General features: G+C 33.8%; 2 protein-coding genes across 2 annotated transcripts; one reads left to right on the plus strand and one right to left on the minus strand.

Moving 5' to 3' along the window:
* Window positions 1–4,994: 4,994 nt before the first annotated feature.
* On the plus strand, window positions 4,995–21,685 carry LOC129887532 (serine/threonine-protein kinase VIK-like). The gene is made up of 10 exons (XM_055962653.1): window positions 4,995–5,309; window positions 17,390–17,464; window positions 18,358–18,474; window positions 19,216–19,310; window positions 19,888–20,008; window positions 20,104–20,181; window positions 20,972–21,033; window positions 21,181–21,302; window positions 21,396–21,481; window positions 21,561–21,685. The coding sequence occupies exons 1-10, from the start codon at window positions 5,013–5,015 to the stop codon at window positions 21,678–21,680; spliced, it is 1,173 nt and encodes a 390-aa protein (XP_055818628.1). The 5' UTR covers window positions 4,995–5,012; the 3' UTR covers window positions 21,681–21,685.
* LOC129887533 (uncharacterized) lies at window positions 8,228–9,603 on the minus strand. Its single transcript, XM_055962654.1, has 2 exons — window positions 9,019–9,603; window positions 8,228–8,938 (listed from the first exon to the last, which is right to left on the minus strand). The coding sequence occupies exons 1-2, from the start codon at window positions 9,572–9,574 to the stop codon at window positions 8,787–8,789; spliced, it is 708 nt and encodes a 235-aa protein (XP_055818629.1). The 5' UTR covers window positions 9,575–9,603; the 3' UTR covers window positions 8,228–8,786.
* Window positions 21,686–23,879: the final 2,194 nt, after the last annotated feature.

Here is a 23,879-nt window from a genome sequence, read left to right on the forward strand (position 1 = left end):
TTACACGTACATTATGGATAACTGCTAAAATTTAATTCATGTACATATAAAAATTATAAATTCTAATTTCAAATTTATGCAATTGATTAAGAATTTTAATTTCACTTTGCATGATTCCCACGTTAGTTATCTACATAAATTGTTTGGTAGTTACATTGAAAACGAAAGATTTCAACTCTTTCATATTTTTGCAGGAACTAATTAATAATTAGTGCAGTGATGTAGAATTTTTGGATAATTCAAAGAAAAATATATGTATAAAAATTATGTATGATATATTAGAGATTTTTGTTTTCACTTTTTTTTATTATTTTTATTACATGGTAATATTTTTTTTTATTCTGTATCGATTCATAAATTATTTCTCTCTTTGTTTACGATGTATCATTTCTCCTCCGTAGAATGTGGCTTACGAGCAATTTCGATTTCGATATTCGGCAAGTTAAAATGCATATATTACTTAATTATGGTGTAGTAATAAAAATGTAAGTTAAGATATGTATTCTTTAGGTTAATGTAAATATTAAATGCGGATAAATTTTTATTGTATATTAACTATTAAAAAAAATATGGTATTACCGAATACCGTACCGAACCGAAGTTTGATTTACCGATTACCGAATTACCGAACCGAAGTTTGAAAGTTCGATATTTGGTATATACTTTGAATTACCGATTACCGAATTACCGAATCCGAACTTTGAAAATACCGAACCGAATACCGAACGCCCACCCCTAATCATAACTCAACTAATTCCATCCATTTTATCCACCCAAAACAACCCCTTAATTCATAAATCTCAATAAAACAGAAAACGAGTTTATAACGTTATTTTCTCAATTCTAATCCGTTAAAACTCTAAATAAACTTATTAACAATGAGAAAGGGGCTTTAATATTACCTTAAGTATGCAGCAACTACATTAACACTTTCCTTCTTGGATGAATTTTAGCTCAAATTGAAGGCAACGTGACGTACAACACTTTTCTGTTCACGAGTTTCGAATTTCGGGACTCAGATCTTGGTCGAATTGGCTTTTCATAGACTAAGAGTTCTCTCCCTCTCCCTCTAAAATGTCCTGGATGTTTTTTGTTTTGAGAATGAGGAAGAAAACTGAAAATATCCCTTAAATGGTGTGAGTATTGGGCATGACCCGAGTTGAAATCGGGTTGGGCCGAATTTACTATTCAGCTCGACCCTTCTACCTTAAAATGTACATATCTACTTATTCCGATATCGCCTCCAGACCCATGATCTATGGTTGGAAAGATATTTCAATTGTATACAACTCTCATTTTGAGAGTTTTTCCCAAATTACCAAATTTTAAAGGGGTTATGGCCTCCCGAAGTCAGCTGATTCGAAAATGTGACTTTAAGAAAAAAATAGTTAATGGCTTCTACTTTGATTTGGCTCAAGGTTCCTTCTTGAGATGTATTTAACTTCACATGTATTATCCATATAACTTGTAATTTACAATAAATCATGCTATTTTAAAATTTAAAATTAAAAGTCCTTGAATTTATGTCCATTAGCTCATGAATAGTTCAATGGGCAAAAATACGAAATATAACATTCCCTTTGGTTGCCCGAAGAAATTCACACTTATATAGTATATATATAGATAAAGAAAGAAAAGTTGTCTACTTTTAAAAATAAAAAATATTTTAGAACTTCAAATTGAGCTATTTGAATCTTCATATTAGCAACTAACATTTTGACAACAAGATCCAAGGTGATATATTGTAAATACATGACTAACATCTTATTAACTTGAATTAATTTTTATTATTATAAAATGATCCAGCATATTATCTTGAGATTAGTATTCTCATACCAAAAAATCCCTTAGAATTAACAATTATTGTTATAAAGAAAAACTGAACATTTACTTTTGACATTGTTCGAGTGTTAGAATTTTCAAATAAGCCGGATTGCCCCAAGCGACCTTCCTCAGAATCAATAGTAATAAGAGCAGCAAGAACTAGCGTAAATATCAACAAGTTGTTTCACCAAGATGATAGAAGTGCAAATTATAGCACTCCTCACTCATCCTAATAAATAGCCATTAAGATTGTATGATAAAATAACTTGTTATAGAGACCACATAGTATGTGTAGGATGCCTAAATCGATACCAAATGGTCTCTAAAACAAACACCACAATAAAGAAAATGATTGTTGTTCCATATATGGAAGCAAACATATCATATGATACGTATATGAAACAAATTAAGCTAGTGATAAAGGGCAGAAGAATTCAACCTAAAGCACAATCAACCCACTACATAGTCAATCTATAAATGTCAGATATGAAATAAATGAACAAGTCAAGTAGTAAATCCAAATCATATGTGACCTATTATCAAAATAAAAAATAAATAATTGTACTACATATCTCATTTTTTCTATGAAAAAGAATATCAAAAATTGAGTCAATATGAGATATGATGTCTAAACTAACAGTAAATATTAACCGTAAATCTTTGCAAAACATAAAATTTGGCACCAAATGCAGGTTTATGGCCCAAAAATATATACCTGCATGAAAATAGGGAAATAACTGATATGTGCAGATAACCTGAAAAATAGATAACCAAATGCAAGCTAATCTTTCTTCACAAGAGCTTGAATAAAAATAAACAACGAAACAATGTAAAGAGACTATCCAATATGTAGCAAAGGAAGTTGACATTCCAGTTATTCCCACTAGAAGTTGAATATCAATTTTTATCTAGAAAGCAACAAAAAGAAAAAATAATGACATGTGAAGGATAGCACAAGCTTACTGGTCCTAATGGATGAATTACTTGATGCTCCTAGAAAGAAAGGAAAAAAACTACAACAACCAATGCTAGATTTGTATAGCATGAACAAATAAATCAAAAATATCTTATCCGAAAATACTCTCTAATTGTGCAATAATATGAATCCAGCAACAAGCTGGCAAGTGAAACTAATTGCTTTGTTTTATCTCCCCCATCGTTGCAGAACAACGACGTTTCAAGACTTGAGAAAAATATAATAGGTTAAATATAAAATGATATTTTACTGCTTTATATATAATTACGATCAGTGACGGATCTAGAATTTTACGTTAGTGGGTTCAATAAAAAAATGACTTTAACCGACAATAAAACTGGTACCGATATGTGAAAGTTGATCAAGACACTTTTTTTGTTTGGTGGGGTGAGGGCTATACACAAAATGAATAATTTTTAAAATCGTAATACATTTTTTTTCTTTTTTTCCTAAAAAATTGAGGAAAGTTTAAAACATTTAATAAAAAAGATCTATTATGTTAACTAAATGTTAAAAAAATTATGTAATTTAGCAACACTATTTCAATGAATTTTTACAATTTGTTAAACTTTAAAGAAAAAAAAATATTTTTACCGAATTAAAATTTTATCAAACTCCAACAAGTTTGACAAAATTTAATTTTTTTTCTTATTTATAAAAAATAAAATTATTTATTACAAATAAAACAACAAAAATAAGGAGATATATGGCTTAAACTAAACTAGTACGAAGTATAAGTTATAAGAGAAGTCACCTTATAAAGTAAACTAACAATTTCAATAAATAATTTAGTATAAATTAATTTAAGATAAACTATCAAATTAATTAAAGGTTTTCAATGCATATTTTAGATTAAAATATAATATAAAATTTCTCTTTGTAGAAACTTTTGAGATTTTGAAGTGAAATAGTAGAATTATTTAATGAAATTTGAGTAAAGAGATTAAATATAAAATAAAATAAAAACAAAGTAAGTATCTTAAACAAAAGGAAGAAGAAAGAATAAAATTAGAAAAAAAAACGTGCAAAGAGCACCAAGTGAAAAAAATATGAAGCATTTGTTGCTAGCAAGATTCAAACTCTTGACTTTCAACCAGAAGACTTTGAACCCATTAAATCATCTAGCCAAAAAAAGTCATTTGTGCTAAATGTAAGCACATCAATTGATAAAAATAAGTCATTTGTGCTAAATGTAGTAAAGCACCCTTTGAAAATCTCAAATGATAATTTGAAATCAAACAAGTAACTCATAATACATTTTAGAATTCTGAACAGATACTCCATTACAAGAAAATATAAGAGATGGGTCATGGGGCATTTAGATCTCTTGTCTCAAATAGGGTAGTTCAAGATTCAATCGAATTCGATAATTCAAATCGAAAAAAATATTATTGATTGATCAATAATAAATTATTGGTAATTTAATATTTTGATAATGATTTTAATTTTATTTTTTATCGGGTTATCGATTTCATAACAGTTTAAATATTTTTTCAATCTGATTAATCGATAATCTGATATAGTTATGCTTGCTATTTTCTACTTACAATTAATCTTCCTAATATTGCGTGCACTGTATTGTTAATGCATATTCTAAACTAGTTGATGATATTCAATTTAATAAAACTTGAATTTAGGCACAATTTACTTAATAATTTTTGGAATAGCCTATTAAATTTTATTTATCACATTGTCTGTAAATGATTTTCAATAAAAAAAAATTCATACATATTCTTTATGATTAATCTGATAACGATCAATAGTCGATTAAAATTAATAACCAATTAATTGATATCTTAACGATTTAATATGTTTACAAATCGATAATTGATAACCTTCAATATTTTACTAATTTTTAATTAACATGCATGTTCTCTTCATCCTAATAAATTCTATTTTGCCCCACTTAAATTTGCAGAAAGATACGACCTACTAAAATGCTTAAATTTGTTAGAGATAATCTAGCTCTATCTAAAATAATTAAAGATTTTTTTTTTCCTAATCATGTAGAAGAAGTTAAAAAAGTACATTTAAATTTTATCCACTAATGATTAGTGTGTAGAAAACATGTAGTATAATTTTTAGAAGTATATAAAAATAATATTTTCTCAAAATAAATGATTTATTGGAGTCCATAATTTTTTAAAAAATATAAAAATAAAGCTTTAAAAAAATTTACATGGAGACACGCATTCAAAAGGTCAAAATTACAATGAGCGGAAGCGAAGGGAGTTCCGGCGGCGGAGAACCGGCGGCATCACCGACGGAGATAAAGAAGAAAGAGAAAGCGAGAGTGAGTCGAACATCGCTTATTCTATGGCACGCTCATCAAAACGATAAGTCTGCCGTTCGGAAACTTCTAGAAGAAGATCGTACGCTTGTTCAAGCTAGAGATTACGATAACCGTACACCACTCCACGTTGCCGCGCTTCACGGTTGGATCGATATCGGCAAATGCTTGATCGAATACGGCGCCGACGTTAATGCTCAGGATCGATGGAGGAATACGGTATGTTCACCCGCTTCACCATTGAATAAATATTGTGTTTTGTGTTTGAAATGATAATGACAACTTTTAGCTACTTAGGAGACCGAAAGCTAATAACTCATAAGAAGTAACAATTTATTTCAAAATGTTAGTTTAAAAACACTATGTAGGCTGTGTTCAATGGCGAACCAGGATTTTCATACAAAGAGGGTTTAACGTCTATTATATATACATAAATAGAATAATTTTAATCAGATATAAATAGTATAATTCACCGCCAAAGGAGTTCGGATGAAATCCCTTGGGCCGTTGCTACCCTGGCCGGGTTTCATAATTCGGGGTCGCTGCTGTGCAGGAATTCACTTTGTCTCTGTTCAGTAGAAACAATTCGTTGTTGTTGTTGTTGTGTCTCTGTTATTTAAAATTTGAACTTAATGGGTGTAGATTCTGAATTCACTTTTTGATAAAGACTTCTATACAAAATGAATAGAAGTCCACTAAATTATTTTTGAATTAATTTTTATCATATTTTCCAAGTTAGAAAGAGAAGATGTTTGAGAGGCAATAGTCAACAACTAATCAACTAAATAAAAAATACAAAAGAATAAAAACACCTAAATAAAATCTCTTGCAGTTACCTTTCCACCTAACTACCACAGACCAATACATGCTACTGCATCTTTCTTCTTCTTTTTATTGTTTACTTTTTAGCTGTATCGTGCAGTTCACTGACGAGCCTTTCTAGGTAAGATCTTCATATTTCTTATTCTACTACACTCATTTAAGTTTTAAATAACTATTGAAGGTTTGATTGTACTAAACTTTTGCAAAATCTTTACCGGATTTCAAAAATTATGTTTCACACTTCAAAAAGATTAAGTCTTGCGCAATTGGATCATTCTTGGCACAGAAGAATGAGGAAGCAAAGGTAGAGTGTGCTCTGGAACTCCAACACTTGGGTTGAACAATTTTCTTCATCTCTTTCTCCTTGTTGGAAGGCTGTTTATGAGGGCAACCATTTGGTGTCATTTATAGACTTTTTTGTTTTCACTATCTTCTAATGAAATGGCGTATGCTATATTCTATGTCTAATGTTATAGGGGAAGTGTGATCATAAAAATCCCTCCTCTTTATCCCATTGATAGGAAGCTCAAAGTGGCAGAATCTGATGAAGACAACCAAAGATTGCAGATATGAATTGAGTATCTGAGATTCAATGAAACAGAGAATATTAATTATGAACTTATTTGCGACGAAGAAATTGTAGATCTAGAGATTCCAGCGATGAATAACAATAATGAAACAATGCTACTGATGTATGTGAGATTTTGATAGTGAGTGTTAAAATTTTTTCTTCCAAAATAATTAAAATTTGACGATCAAGATGAAAAATGTATGTTAATCCAATCAATCGAATTGAACTGTGAGTTTTTGAGTTGCAAGGAGTACACAATGTGGAGAAACATGAGGTTGAAAGAGTCGAAGAAGAGATATGTAATAAAAGTTTCAGTTTGAACAATCTCAATCTAGGATAAATGATCTTTAATTGTGGTAGGCGATCTATTCAACATGATTTTGTTTTAGACCATCAATGACCACCTATTTTGTTGAATTGTCGGTTTCATATTGTGATTGATGATACGTAGTATATTGATGTGATGGCTACTAGATGTGGGGTAGGAAATTTATTAGATGTGTTCAAAAGTTTTATAGATTCAAAACAATATCTATCTAAAATAATTAATGAAGCTGGTTTAGGACATTTTGTATACATAGAGGAGCGATATTGGAGGTCCTGTTGCTTTCATGGAGGGTTTTGCCATTATATGTTATTTAGACAAATTGAACCAAAAAAAAGAATGGGCTTGACTTTTGGTCGGCAACAACCTATTTGATTGGACTTACAAGGCAAAGTTGTTGAGTGAACTGCAAAGATTGTCGAGCAAGATAAACCATGGAAAAACATTTTGAAAGTATTAACCAATTTCTGAATACCAATACAAGAAAAAGATGCAAAAATACTCAATTGATGGGCAAGATATACACTCAATTGTTGATAGCTACAATAACCAAACAAAGTAATAAGTTGATAACAATTAGTAGTATTTTGGATGAGGCAAATTAGGCCGAGTTTAAACAAATTCTTGCGTCATTTTTTTGAAATGTAGCTCTCATTCCCGTCCTTCTCCTTCGCCTTAATCAAAACATCCCAATGACATCTGAAAATTCTAGGAATGGCACTTGGACGCTCGGTTGATCTCACACCAAGAGTTCTTCCCATATATGTCAATTGTCTAACATGCCATATCTTCTACCAAAAAGACCACAATCATTGCCAAGTTCCCATAATTAGTAGCTTAAATTAAATAAGCATGAAAGAACAAGATACGAACCTCCCAAATGCATTTGATAAGCCAACTACAAAGGAATTTACTAGGGTCTACTATGGTTCATTTCCCTTAGCAATCTTTGCGACTCTCAACAACTTTGCCTTGTAAGTCCAAATTGGATAGACTTGTTTCCAACAAAAGAGTCAAAAGGCGTCCTGTTTTGTTTCGATTTGTCTAAATTACAAATCATATATAAACATTTATGAATGCAATCCAAATCTCCACTATTGCTCCTTCAACTCTAGAAAGTGTCCCAAAATCAATGTCATATTCATTTTAATGAAGCTGGTTTTGGACATTTTGTATAGTTTGAGGAGCGATATTGGAGGTCTAGTTGCATTCATGGAGGGTTATGCCCAGTGTTTTGAGAAGCGAGAAGTGGAAAAAAGCGACGGGGGCTCGCTTCACAGAAGCGAGAAGCGTGAAGCGAAGCGCATGCTTTTTTCAGAAAAAGCGCTATTTAGTATAAAAATATAAAATATAAAATATAAAATATGCATAGATAAATAATCAAGAACTCAAAAGACTTAGATTAAAAAGTAACTAGATAGTCAATAATCCTCATAAGTAACAACATATAAAGCAAATGCATAACCAAATCACAAAGAGAGCAAAATCCTATTCTTCAACAAGATCCTCAAACTCTTGAAGTGCCATCAACAAGGGTTCTACTTCTACTTGGTCCTCATCGGAGGACTCATCAACAAGAGTTCTACTTCTATTTGATTTTGAACATGAACTTGAACCTGTAGCTACTCTTTTTTCCTTGCCCCTTAAAGTACTCCCCCTAAAACCATAAATATTCTCCTCCACACCACTAGCCGTAGCAACTTCACCATAAGTGAGACCTTCTCCTTCATATACTTCTTCATCTTCATGATTTTGGGGTGCTCCAGTTAACCATTCATTTGCATCATCAATATTATCCAATAAAATTGGATCAATGGTATTGCGAGCATTGTAGCGACGCACCAATGTTCTATTATATTTGATGAACACTAGATCATTCAGGCGTTTTAACTCAAGTCTGTTTCTCTTTTTTGTATGAATCCGCATAGAATATGTAGAAAGTAATTAATGGGAGGACTTTGGACAACTAAGATACCATTTAATTTAGTAATAACGTAATATAGGTTCTCACATGTTCATACACGCTCCAATTTCTCTCGCAACCGGATGAGCTACAAGGTAAACTTTGCACTCTAATAGCAAATTGTTGCAAGTTTGGGACATTATGACCATATTGCATCCACCATTCAACTGTAGAAGAATTATTTTAAAAGTTAATATGTAATAACTTAAAAGTTAAAGCTCTAATAGTTAAATGTTGAAATGCTCACCTGGTGACCTTAAGGTTCTAGCTCTAATGGCCGACTCAATTCCAAGTAGCCCATCAGCTTTCATGTACACACCAAGCTCATCCCCTATTTTGTCTTGTAAAGTTTTATCTAGGATCATCCTCTCAACACATGCATGATATCCCAACCACACTTCTTCGGTTAAAGTCTTCATCTCATTATTTTTATAATAGAGCCCCGGGTTCAAAATATGTCCAGCTGCATGTAAAGGTTGATGAAGTTGATCCGTCCACCTTGCATCAATGATTTTGAAAACATTCATATATTTCCTGTCATCATAATTGAATGCCTTTTCAATACTTTCTTTGGCCCTATCCATGGCTTCATAAATGTAGCCCATTGGTGGTTTTTTCTCCCCATCCACCATACGAAGTACATTAATTAAAGGACCACCAACTCTAAGTGCTTGAACAGTGTCATTCCAAAAATATGGACTGATGATGTGTCTCGCAACTTCTTTCCTAAGAGTTTCCTTTGCATAGACACTCTCATTCCATTCAGTGGACATAAACAAGGTTCTCAGATTTTTCTTTTGCATATAAAAACTATGCAATGTCAAAAAAGCTGTTGCGAATTTTGTCTTAGCAGGTTTTACCAAGTTTCTTTGCTTTGTGTATCTCCTCATCATATTCAACAACAGTGCCCTTTGACTGATATAAGAATGTATCTTAACAGCCTTACCAAAAATTATTCAAAAAAATTTAATAGTTAATAAGTAAGAAAACTAACATGAAGATTAAAAAAGAACATTAAATATCAAGATTCAAGTTCACCTGTAGAATACGGGGCCTCTTTGAAAATGTCACCAAACATCAAGTTGATACAATGAGCAGCACAAGGAGTCCAAAAAATATGCGGGAACACTCCCTTCAACATGTCACCCGCTTTTTTGTTCTCACTTGCGTTATCGGTCACAACTTGTACCACATTTTCCTTGCCTATTTTCAAGATAGTCTTCTCAAACAAGTTAAACATCTTATTTGAATCAGTAGAAGAGTCACTAGCATCATGAGATTCAAGGAACACACTCCCTTTTGGAGAATTCACCAAAACATTGATGATCATTTTCCCATTCCTTGCTGTCCATTTATCCATCATAATGGAACAACCATACGTTTTCCATTGAACCTTATGATCTTCTACAATTTTGTTTGTCTTTTCCACCTCTTTTTTTAAACAAGGAACTCTTACCTCATGATAGGTAGGGGGCTTCATTTCAGGGCCATATTGGCCTACGGCCTCAATGAATTCACCAAAACTTTCGGTGTAGTTAACACAATTGAAAGACAATCCTACATCATACATCCATTTAGCAAAAGCAGATACAGCACGATCCCGTAAAATCTTGCTAGAAGCCTCTAGATCAATAGGTCCACCTTTTCTCTTTTCATTTGGTTTTTGCGAGAAATAGAGATTAAGAGGACCTTTGACATTGCTAGCGGTGGATGACCCACTTTCACTAGTTGAAGGTTTCTTTTTTGAGGGAGGTCCCATTGGCATATTCACTTCAACTTCATCATCCATTTCATCATTATCAACAAGATTAACCATGGATGCTTCAGGATTCATTTGAGTTTTAAATTCATTTTTTTCGTAAAATACTCCTTTATTTCTTCCTTCACACTATTCGGGACCTTTGGACACACTTTAACATCTTTATAACCACCAATAAGATGCTTCTTGTGACGAAATATTCCGCCATTATATGTCATATCACAAAAAACACATTTGATTTTTGTGTTACTTCCCATGGCAATTCCATATGCCCAAGCTGGATCCGTTTTTTGTGCCATTAAGAAAATACAACTTACTACAAAGAAAAAATAGAATAATAATTCAGTCACACAAGTCAAATTGTCAAAACAATAACAGAGCAGTTGACAGATGGCAGCAAAATTAATAAAGCAGTAATAGAGCAGCTGAGCAAAATTTTAAAAAAAATAATAAAGCTGCTGGCCTGCTGCAGTGGGTTTTAAGTCAAAAATTGGCCATGAAAGTGGTCTATGGGCTCCACTTTTTGATGAATTCCCTTTATGCAGTTAATTAAACATCCAATAACCATTCTTCACTTAATCACCAGCCCACTAGCCTAATAAAACAACTGCAGCAGTATTAAAAAAAAATAAAGCAGCTGCAGTGGGTAATAAAGCAACCCTTGTTTTGTGTAATAAAGCAGCCCTTGTTTTGTGTAATAAAATCACTATAAAAAATTCAACCAAATTTTTCAACTCAACAAATTAATTAATATTATATGATTAAATGATTTATGAGAAAAAGAAAATCATGATACAGATATAAAAAAACAGAGCATAGCTTAACAAAACAGAGGTCACTGAGAACCCAAATCAAAAAAAAAGGGCCAAAACATACCAACAGCTGCGCAGAACTGCACTGCTGGCTGGATAGAAACAGAAAAAGAAGATGAGAAGAAGTGATGAAGAGAAAAAGAGAAGAACATCACAGCGGCAGAAGCTGAATAGAAATAAAAATAGAAAGAGAAAGAGAAAGAAGAGAAGAAGAGAAGAAGAGAAGAAGAGAAGAAGAAGAGAAGAAAAACTAACCTGGTTGAAGTTTGAACTGACGAAGTCTCGAAGAAGTCACAGCAGCGAATAATTAATTGTAAGTTAACAGATTTGTTCTTTTAAAATAAACCCTAGTGCCGCTTTTAACAAATAAGCGCGCTTTTTTCTCGCTTCTACATGAAGCGCGCTTCTCGCTTCTTCCATGAAGCGCACGCTTTTCTGTTTTCGCTTCGCTTCACGGTATTGAAGCGCTAGTGCCTCGCCTCGCTTCGCTTCACGCTTAAAGCGAGCCACTGGTTATGCCATTATATGTTATTTAGACAAATTGAACCAAAAAAAAGGAATGGGCTGGACTTTTGGTCGGCAGCAAACCTGTTTGATTGATCTTACGAGACAAAGTTGTTGAGTGAACTGCAAAGATTGTCGAGCAAGACAAACCATGGAAAAACATTTTGAAAGTATCAACTAATTTCTGAATACCAATTCAAGAAAAAGATGCAAAAATACACAATTGATGGGCAAGATGTACACTCAATTGTTGGTAGCTACAATGACCAAGCAAAGTAATAAGCTAATAACATAGCGAGTAGTATAACAATTAATAGTATTTTGGATCAGGCAAATTAGGCTGAGGTTAAACAAATTCTTATGTCATTTTTTTGAAATGTAGCTCTCATTCCCGTCCTTCTCCTTCACCTTAATCAAACATCCCAATACCATCTCAAAATTCTAGGAATGGCACTTGGATGCTCGGTTGATCTCACGCCAAGAGTTCTTCCCATATATGTCAATTGTCTAACATGCCATATCGTCAACCAAAAAGACCACAATCATTGCCAAGTTCCCATAATTAGTAGCTTAAATTAAATAAGCATGAAAGAACAAGATACGAACCTCCCAAATGCATTTGATAAGCCAACTACAAAGGAATTTACTAGGGTCTACTATGGTTCATTTCCCTTAGCAATCTTTGCGACTCTCAACAACTTTGCCTTGTAAGTCCAAATTGGATAGACTTGTTTCCAACAAAAGAGTCAAAAGGCGTCCTGTTTTGTTTCGATTTGTCTAAATTACAAATCATATATAAACATTTATGAATGCAATCCAAATCTCCACTATTGCTCCTTCAACTCTAGAAAGTGTCCCAAAATCAATGTCATATTCATTTTAATGAAGCTGGTTTTGGACATTTTGTATAGTTTGAGGAGCGATATTGGAGGTCTAGTTGCATTCATGGAGGGTTATGCCATTATATGTTATTTAGACAAATTGAACCAAAAAAAAGGAATGGGCTGGACTTTTGGTCGGCAGCAAACCTATTTGATTGATCTTACGAGACAAAGTTGTTGGGTGAACTGCAAAGATTGTCGAGCAAGACAAACCATGGAAAAACATTTTGAAAGTATCAACTAATTTCTGAATACCAATTCAAGAAAAAGATGCAAAAATACACAATTGATGGGCAAGATGTACACTCAACTGTTGGTAGCTACAATGACCAAGCAAAGTAATAAGCTAATAACATAGCGAGTAGTATAACAATTAATAGTATTTTGGATCAGGCAAATTAGGCTGAGTTTAAACAAATTCTTACGTCATTTTTTTGAAATGTAGCTCTCATTCCCGTCCTTCTCCTTCACCTTAATCAAACATCCCAATGCCATCTCAAAATTCTAGGAATGGCACTTGGACGCTCAGTTGATCTCACACCAAGAGTTCTTCCCATATATTTCAATTGTCTAACATGTCATATCGTCAACCAAAAAGACCACAATCATTGCCAAGTTCCCATAATTAGTAGCTAAAATTAAATAAGCATGAAAGAACAAGATACAAACCTCCCAAATGCATATTTGATAAGCCAACTACAAAGGAATTTACTAGGGTCTACTCTGGTTCATCTCCCTTAGCAATCTTTGCGACTCTCAATAACTTTGCCTTGTAAGTCCAAACCGGATAGACTTGTTTCCAACCAAAAAATAAAAAGGCGCCTGTTTTGTTTCTATTTGTCTTCATAACAAATCATATATAAACCTTTATGAATGCAACCAAATCTCCACTATTGTTCCATCAACTCTAGAAAGTGTCCAAAATCAATGTCATTATTCATTTTAGTTAGATCCTGCTTTGAATCTATATCATTTTTAAAGACTTCTAATCTATCGGCATATTACCAGTATCATCAATCACAATATGGAACCAATAATTCGATAAAATAGGAGGTCATCAAGGTGTAAACAATATGCTATTGATTAAAATACGAAATCGCTTAAATACAACAAACAAATAGCCTACAATAATTAAAGATCGCCTATATTAAATTGAGATTGCTCAAACTAAATTTTATATTACATATCTCTTCTTTGACTCTTACCACCCTTCTCTCCTCCACATTTTGTATTTCTTGCTGCTCAAAGTTTGGTTGTTCAATTGCCCCAGGGCCTAGCTCGAGTGGCAAAGGGTGGAGGATTTGTGGCTTAGGTCACAGGTTCAAGCCCCACACCATGCAAACCGAAGCCTGGTATTTAAGTAGAAAAGGGTAGAGGAGCGGGCCCATTATCCACTGAGTTTAGAAGGCTGTGGTTGGTCCAAAGGCCGGGCCACAGAAGGATTTCTCAGTTATCAAAAAAAAAGTTTGGTTGTTCAATTGGATTGCTAGATTGACGTACATTTTTCATTTTTATTGTCAAATTTATTTTAAGGACAAAAAAAACTTAAAACTCATTATCAAAACTCACACACCTTGATACCATTATCTTAATTGTTATTGTTAGTTGCTGGAATCCTTTGTTCTTCGATTTGCCCATCGTGAACAACTTTATAACCAATGTTGATTATTCCATTGAATCATAAATACTTGATTCATATTTGCAATTCTTGGCTGCTATATCTGATTTGCCATTTCGAGTTTCCTATCAACAGGAAGGATAAAGGATAAATAAGTAGTCTTTATGATCACCCTTTCACTATAGCATTAAATATAGGCGATTATCAAAAGATAATATAGGCGATTGCCAAGTGTGCACAAGCGATTTCATTAAAATATAGTAACATAATTTTTTGTGTAAATGCAACCAAGCAGAAGAATAAACATGATGGCTTGTGCGCAAGCCAAAATTTTTAAATTGTTAATTTTTTAAAGTCTAGTAGGGAGTTGAGCAAAAGATCCGTACAAAAAAACCTTAAACTTTTAATCAAAACTAGAATGAGTGAAGTAGAAAGATGATGTTCTTACCGGGAAAGGCTTGTCAATGAACTACACGAACAACTATAGAGTGAGGAATAAGAAAGATGAAGTAGCATGTATCTGTATGTGGGAGTTGGGAGAACATAGCACTTGATTTTAGAGATTCTACGTAGATGTTCTTGTTCTTTTACAACAACAACAACAACATACCCAGTGAAATCCCACAAGTGGGGTCTGGGGAGGGTAGGATGTACGCAGACCTTACCACTACCTCATGGAGATAGAGAGGCTGTTTTCGAAAGATCCTCGGCTCAAAAGTCAGTCCCTTTCTTGTTCTTTTGTATTTTTTTATTTAGTCATTGATAGTCGCTAGTCAAACATTCTCCCTCTCTTACTTGGAAAATTTGATAAAAAGAATAACTTAGAGGGTCAATCTCTAGCATAAAGCTGCTGTTTTGTTTGTTGTTGCTGAAGATGATGTAAATTTACTGTAGTTCGTCATCCTATTATACAATGGACAGACGAGCTGTTAAAGATTATCTGCAAGAATTTGAGTTTACTCAGGCATTTGTTCAGTTCATGCCTACTCATGCCCAATTATAGCTGCATAGAGGTTTAGACTCAATCTATAACAGTCTGCTGCTATTTTGCTTTGATGTTGCTTAAGTAAAATTTGCTGTAGCTTGTCATCCTATTATACAATGTTGCTGTCAAAGGTCATCTTACAACAAGTTGCTATGATCAGTCTCCAAACTGTCTGATTTTTCTATGGGATTCATGTGCTATATGAGTTGATAAATATAGTGATGGATATCTGAAATTTTTAGTAATTATAGGAATAGAAAATGTCTGACTTGATTATTTGTCCTTTCACATCTCTGTCTGAGTTATTTCTTGAACATGTACGGAGAAAGCACAGACATGTAATAACGTTCATGTTACTAGAAGGATAATAAAGAAAAGATCAAAATGCTCTGGGAAACTTGTTCTGCAATATATTTGTTAGGGAAAAAAAGAGGGAAAGCAGAATCGGAAGGGGGAAAAAGGTTTTTCCTGTAATGTGGAAATATACCTTTTTCTTCTATAAAGGATTAGGAAGAAAGGAAAATTAGAGGGTAGAGGGGAGCTATCGACCTCCCACATAATTTTCTTTTGATATCTATTTGGCTAGAATTCTTCAGATAGGAGAATCTATTTACATAACATTTTCAATGTATGAATTGTCAATAAATTTGGAATAACCCAAGTTAAGTTTATAAGCAGGATTAATCTTAAGAAACCTCATGAGTCATGAGACTCATGACTAGTATGCTTACTTTGTATCGCTAAAAATATTGAAAACTTTGGTGAAAGTTCTTTCTCTTTCCAATAATTTTTCTTCAAAGTTGAATTAGGATGCTGTAGGTGATAAGTTTTGACCTTATGAGTTCAATTATTGGCTGGTGAGATTCTTATCGTTGTCATCCAAAATTAGTGAGTGATATGGAAATATGGATTTAAGTAAATCGTCAAAAATGTAAAACGGATTTCGGTGATATTCCAAACATAGCTAACCTGTCTATCCCTCTTTTAAATTTCGATTAAGACTTGGTTTGCTGGGCTTATGACCGTAGAGAGAAATGATTCGCTTTGGGTTTGAATGAACCAACATCCTGAGCGTGCTTTTTAACATTTTCCATGATGCAGACCTGACTCCTGATCTTCTTCTAACTATTGTTACATGTTGATGTGTTTGGTTAAATCTAAAGAAAATTGTTTTTGCTCCCAATGTACAGGAACATAACCACCATTATTTGTCTTATCTTCCTGTAATTCAGTGGAAAATCTCTGTTTATTTCTGTTTGGAAAGTCTAGCTCAACCTCGAAAGCTAGCTCATTAAGTGAGGATTGTCCAAATAGAAGAAACAACCTATTCCCTCAATCAACGTGTGAGACTTAACACCCCCTATGCGCCTAGGACAAGACAGTTGGTACTAGATAATGTAACATGGGGGCCTAATATTGGGTTAACCAAAAATATGAATGAGTCTAGCCATGATACCATGTTATTCCATATTAAGTATAAAAAACTAATTCTCCACCAATATGAGACACTTAACACCCCACATGCCAAGGGGTAGACATGTGGAGCATAGGCAATATAACATATTGGGTAAACCAAGAACAGAAATGGGTATGGTTTAATACCTTGTTGAGAAATGGACCTAGAGTGACCTAACTCAACTTCAAAAGCTAGCTCATGAATGAGGGTTGCTTAAGACCATATAAGGAGATAACAACCCATTCCCTCAGTCAGTGTGAGTTTTGAATTTACTTTTGGATAATCAAATAATATTTATGTTAACTCCCTAAAAAAATTGAATTAATATGCACCAAGTGACACAAAAATTACTAGACTTGAGTGTAGAGCTTTGAGAAAACTATTTCCATGTCGCGAGGCAGTGTTTGCTTATGAGAAAAGTCAAACTTAATTTTGCTTTGCTGTCCAACTCCGTAACAGATTCAATTCCCTTCCATACCTTTCTATGCTTGTGAGATATGTATGTTTGTGTATATCTGGATGCATATATTGACCCTGATTTTTCTGTGGAGTTGTTGGTCCTATAATAGATTCACTCTCTGGGTATGCTATTATTGATTACAGCCTTTAGCTGATGCAGAAGGAGCTAAGAAACATGGCATCATTGAGTTGTTGAAGTCATATGGTGGCCTATCTTATGTGAGTTCTTTTGCTTATCTTGTTCAGTCTAACCTGGATAGATTTGATGTCTCATTATTTTTTTTACGCAATTTGGGAGTCTTGTGATTTTTCAACACCTTAATTTTCAACTTGTATTAGGGTCAAAAATACCTTTTGATATGATATTTACTGGCTGCTGGCTCTATTTCCATCAAGGTCTAGGTACTCATCTAACAAAAAACATATGAACTAATTAATCTTGTGTTGATTCTTTTTCATAGTTGTTTTGTTCTCTTAACTTTGTGATTGATTATTTTCTGTGACACATGGTATATTCTGCATTTTTTACCCGTCATATTATTAATGACCATAACTATCTCATGGTAGGAAAGAAGGCTACTTGATGACCCAGTGAATAAGTACATAGATGGCATGATATGCTGGATATTTGCTGAAGTTTGTGAAAAAATACCAACATATAGGACATAAGTGATTTGTGTGACTTGGATTACCTGGAGGCTGGATCTGACATACACACACAGAGAGTTATGTATACACACACACGACCATAATTATCTCATGGTAGGAAAGAGAAGGTTACTTGATGACCCAGTCAATAAGTATAGAGAATGGTATGATATGCTGGATATTTGCTGAAGTTTCTGAAAGAATACCGACATTTAGGAAACTATTGATTTGTGTGACTTGGATTAACTGGAAGCTGGATCTGACATTCACACACACACACACACACACATCTATATATATATTGCGCGCTTCTTTTCTGTACATTATCTCATCTTCCAGCACTTTGAAGAATGTTCTCTTAATGTTGGAAATGGCTTCCCCATTCCCTTAAATCTGCAAACTCATTCTTTGACATTGCGGATTTGTTTTTCAGCTGGCTATAATTGTTTGTGGAAATGTTGCAGGGGCAAGATGGAAGTCATTTTGAACCAAGGGCTGTTCTACCCCCTTTGCCAAAAAAGTGTGACTGGGAGATTGATCCTACTGAGCTGGATTTCTCAAACTCAGTAATCATTGGAAAGGTACAAGTTGTATTAATAGTGCTTGTGAATAAGCTTATTAGAGGTTGAATCAAAGTCATATTGTTCGATTTCATATTGCTTCCATTTATTGAGTATCTTGTCAATTAAAATAGTTATTTGCTCGTAATGATGGTTAATCTTATGCAATTTGTCGTGTCTTTTTCAAATGACAATAATTACCAATGTTACACCTACAATATGTTACAAAGTATATTTCAGCTATATCTTATATTACGGTGTATAAGCTAACTTCTTGGTGTCTAGTTGCTTCAAAAACTTTGCCTATGATGAAGCTTTTGAATTCTGAGAATTGTATGGAATATTATTAGGTGCTTTTCACAAGTTTTGGTTAAATATAGTATAATGTTTTCTGGTTTTGAAGTATCTTGAGCATTTTATGTGTCCCTTAGGAAATTCCACCTAAATAGGGGAAAACGGTACTTTTTTTTGTTTGGGGCCGCCTTCTAGTTCTAGGTGTTTTCTTGCTTGTTGCATTCCCCTGGTAACTGTGATATTGATATCGTCACCTCAGAACACAGAGACAACAGGACTATCTTCACAATTGGTTTTCCAGTGCTGTTTCAACCTCCATCTTTTTTCATGTACTTAATTTCTTGTTACCAATTCTATATTTGCTTTCTAGTTACTTACATTGCTTCTGTGTCAAGTTTTTTCTAACTATGAGAATATGGATCTATATATCTAATATTCATCATCGCTAATGAGAGCTGATATTGATAGGGGTCTTTTGGTGAAATACTAAAAGCTTGTTGGCGTGGAACACCTGTAGCTGTTAAGCGCATTCTCCCAAACCTTTCAGATGATCAATTGGTGATGTAAGTATCTAGTGGAGTAATTATTACAATGTTATATTGTGGTGTTTTCTGGTACTATGTCCATCTTGGTTGTTTTTTTGAGGTTTTTATGTCTTGTTTTTTGGTTTGTTTCCAGGATGGGGATTATATGGCTTTGTTTCATTATGTTTGATTTTAAATCTTTCTTAGTTAATTGATCAGAAAAGTAAAAAGATAGTAACAATTAGAACTTTCTGCACCTATGACATTGGTGGTTTTTGCAAAAAGGTGCCATCCTTAATGGTCAATCAATAATAGTGTTGCTTTGATATAATAAGTTGTAACCTAATTCTGTTAATTTCTAAGAGGACTTCGAAATAAAGTGGAGTAATAAGTACTCCATATGTTACTACTATAGGGTGCAAACATTCTTAATTCTATGCATTATTTTTCCCTATTAAGGTTAGCAGTTAACAGAGAGTCAGATAGCTGTAATTATGTAGGCTGTTAGGCCCACCCTATAAAAATTTGCTGTTGCTATATGCTAATTCCTTTTTATTTGTACCTGATTTAATTCCTTTTTGAATTGAAACATAAAATTGCTTTACTTTTGATACAGTCAGGATTTTAGACATGAGGTAAATTTGCTGGTGAAACTTCGTCATCCAAATGTAGTGCAATTTCTTGGAGCTGTTACCGAGAAGAAGCCTTTAATGCTAATAACTGAATACTTGAGAGGGGTATGTGAATGATTTTTCTTTTTGTAAAATGAATATTGAATTCTTCTCTCTAACTTGTGAAGGATGCTGAATTGATGAATTTTATTCTGTTATAGGGTGACCTTCATCAGTACCTCAAGGGAAAAGGTGCTCTTAGTCCATCTACAGCAGTTAATTTTGCTCTGGATATAGCAAGTTAATCTTAATGAATTATAAGATTTCAGGGTTAATTTACTTGAACTCCAGGTCATTCCAGCTTCCTATCTGCTTTTGTGACAGTGGTATATCTGATGCCCCTGGTTTTATGATGGATAGTTTAATTTTGGTGCACCCATGAGGTTCCTGTAGGGATAGAAGATTGGGTGTCATTTGTATTTTGTAGAAAACCATATCCTTTTGTAAGGTTTTCTACGTTTTGGTATACTCCTTGTATATGGGTATTTTCTTGCCCATTGTTAATAAAATTTATTACATGATAAAAAATGATGTCTAATTCATTTTGAAAACTAATGGTGGCATACATCAATGGACTCTTGCTTATCAAAAGTTTCGTTTAGAAAACTAACCTGAACAGAAACAAATTTTTGGTGCTTCTATCTTTTCTATTTTATAGCATTCTGCTAGTGTTTGCATTTTATTGGCGGATATTCAATTGTATAGATTTTCGCAACTGTTTAGGGATCACGCTAGAGGTAGAAAAAATTGAATGTTTGACAATTTAGCTTCTGTCAAAAACTTGCCTTGTTTATAGTTAGCTGGGCTTTTACTTTGCTTTTAGGGGTGGGGGGAGTTGGGGGTGAAAAATGCGTGCAGAAATAATAGTCATTATCATGACTCATGAGTTCTGACCTTGTTAGGTTTTCTGATTGTAGTATCTTCTCATGCTATTTTACATGAAAATACCATAGTCGTCTGACATTTTATACAAATCACTTCACATTTCATATGTAGTTTTCTCACGTAAGGCTATGTGTTTATGTGGGCAGAGGCATGGCTTATCTTCACAATGAACCAAATGTTGTAATACACAGAGATTTAAAGCCCAGGTCTGTTGATCTTCTCTGCATGGTTCTGTTATTGGTTGATCATTGCAATTTGTGTTTGGAGAAACTTTTATTTGATGCTGATAACATGATGCTATTTTCATCTTTACGATCCATTAGCTGTAGTGCTGAATATGGTAACATTTCCAGGAATGTTCTCCTTGTCAACTCCAGTGCTGACCATTTGAAAGTTGGAGACTTTGGATTGAGCAAGCTAATAAGGGTTCAAAATTCCCATGATGTTTATAAAATGACTGGCGAGACTGGGAGCTGTGAGTGAAGTTGTTTACCTCCTTTCATACATTGACATATTTTATCAATAGTGTTATTTCTTTCTAATATCTTTCCATATGATCAACCCATAGACCGATATATGGCTCCTGAAGTTTTCAAGCACCGGAAATATGACAAGAAGGTTGATGTCTTCTCTTTTGCAATGATTTTATATGAGGTAATGTTAATCCTGCCGGCTTCTAGTAGAATGGGAGAGCGAAATAAAACTTATCTATGAATAATGAACAATGGTGCAGATGCTAGAGGGTGATCCACCATTGTCGCACTATGAACCATATGAAGCAGCAAAATATGTAGCTGAAGGACACAGGCCGATGTTCAGGGCAAAAGGTCTGACCCCAGAATTGAAAGAGTAAGTATACATTGGAGATTGATACGTTCATCATTTAAGCCTTTTAGAGTTCAAAACTTGATACTTGACCTCTAATGCCAAAACTGAAAAGGCTACCCTATTATACTTTGAATTCAGTAGTCTTATGCAGTGTTTGAAAAGGTGGGATCTGGGTGGGCTAAAAATGCATTGAGAAAAGGGAGTTGCAAGTATTGTGGGGTGCGTAATCCCAACTTTTCAGGCATTTGCGTAGGCATATGTCCCAACCTTCCAGGCTCTCATTGGGACGTAAGCCCATAGAACTTCCCCAAATTGGAGTCAAAATTGCTTTATAAGTCCTTTTTTAATACCCCCTCCTTTCCTTTTTACTTGTCCGTTGTACTAAAAATAGATTTTCCTTCTTAGCAAATCAAGAGAGATTTATTGTTTTATTCTAATATTATCCTTTATCATTAAGTAACTACACATGTAGTCAAACTTAGATTCCCAAAGTATAATTAATATGATTAATTTAATAAAGTAGACCCCGTGATAAATACTTTTGTTAAGAGGAGGGTCAAGTCAACCTACCAAAGGAACAAAGGCAACTTAAATACTCAAAAGTGAATTTATTGTAAATTCTCAAAGTACAACAACTTGAAAGTGAAAAGCCTTTTTGACTGTTGGCCAAAATTTCATAATTCTTTCTCTTTGTGGTTAACTGAGTAATTAAAACTTTCTGGCTCTTTCTTTCTCTACAAGTACGAGTTTTGCCCTCCAACGTTATTGGAAAAACGTGGACTAACACAAAAATATATATGATCAAAATAATAGAAATAAAATGGAAAAATAATGACACCAAGAATTTTATGTGGAAATTCTTTTAAATAAGGAAAAAACCACTGACCAAGAGGAGCAACTGATATTACTATAGTAAGAAATTTTACATTGGGTAGTCACGAGTACAATACTCAAAGTGACCACAACACACTCAAAAGGAATAACTCTATTTTGGTTTTCCACCTTACTAAAATATCGCTCACATTTTATTTTTCTTCACAGATTATTTTTTTATAGTCTATGGTATACCTCATTTTGTTCTCTAATATTTTTTTTCTCTATCTTGGTGTGTTTAACAAATGATCAAGAGTGCTCTATTTATAGGGAAAAAAATTGTCCCTATGATGACATCGGTACATCATGAAGAAACAATTATTTCAAACTTTTGTAGGTTTATTGGTGAGATTTGACTATCTTATTTCAAACCTTGCAACAAAGTAAAAAATATTTGTGGCATGAGATGGACCTCTACAAATCTCCCCCTCCAGTCCCATGCACTAGAAGAAGGTATCTTCGTCTTATCAGAGAGAGCTCATGCCAACAAGTTTTTTGTACAATTCGAACTTGTCCCTTGTTACCACTTTGGTCAGCATATCTGCAGGATTCTCATTTGTAGAGATCTTTTCAACCTGCATAGATTCGTCTTCTATCTTTTCTCGAATCCAGTGATATCTCACGTCTATATGTTTCATCCTTGCATGGTACATGGAGTTCTTGCTCAAGTCTATTGCACTTTGACTGTCACAATAGACGACATACTCCTAATGCAAGCCAAGCTCTTGAAGAAATTACTTGAGCCATATCATCTCTTTGCCTGCTTCAGTAGCTGCAATATACTCAGCTTCAGTTGTAGACAGTGCAACACACTTCTACAACTTCGACTGCCATGATATAGCTCCCTCGAAATTGTAAACAAATATCCAGTAGTGGATTTTTCGTTATCAAGGTTACCTGCCATATCAGCATCTGTATAGCCCTTCAAGATTAGATTTGATCCTCCAAAACACAAACATTTATCTGAGCTTCCTCTCAGATACTTGAGTATCCACTTTATAGCTTCCCAATGTTGTTTTCCTGGATTGTCGAGAAATCTACTGACAACACCAACTGCGTGAGCTATATCAAGTCTAGTGCATACCATTGCATACATTAGACTTCCGACGACAGAGGAATATAAAATTTTGGCCATGCTCTCTTTGTCCTCCCTAGCTGTAGGCCACATTTTCGTGCTCAACTTCATATGACCGTGCTAACAGACTTAGCATTCTTCATTTTGAAGCGCTTCAGTACACGTTCAATGTACTACTCTTGTGACAAATAAATCTTCCTTTCATCTCTGAGACGAGTAATCTTTATGCCCAAAATTTGCTTGGCATGACCTAAGTCTTTCATGGTAAAAGACTTA

Source organism: Solanum dulcamara, chromosome 4, assembly GCF_947179165.1.
Source record: "Solanum dulcamara chromosome 4, daSolDulc1.2, whole genome shotgun sequence".
Lineage (NCBI taxonomy): Eukaryota > Viridiplantae > Streptophyta > Magnoliopsida > Solanales > Solanaceae > Solanum > Solanum dulcamara.

Coding starts and splice junctions, on each gene's coding strand:
- LOC129887533 (XM_055962654.1), bottom strand. CDS start 9,574: ATGCAAAAGAAAAATCTGAGAACCTTGTTTATGTCCACTGAATGGAAT. Junction 8,939..9,018: donor TAGAACCTTAAGGTCACCAG/GTGAGCATTTCA, acceptor ATTCTTCTACAG/TTGAATGGTGGATGCAATAT.
- LOC129887532 (XM_055962653.1), top strand. CDS start 5,013: ATGAGCGGAAGCGAAGGGAGTTCCGGCGGCGGAGAACCGGCGGCATCA. Junction 18,475..19,215: donor ACTCAGTAATCATTGGAAAG/GTACAAGTTGTA, acceptor TGATATTGATAG/GGGTCTTTTGGTGAAATACT. Junction 21,034..21,180: donor CACAGAGATTTAAAGCCCAG/GTCTGTTGATCT, acceptor TAACATTTCCAG/GAATGTTCTCCTTGTCAACT.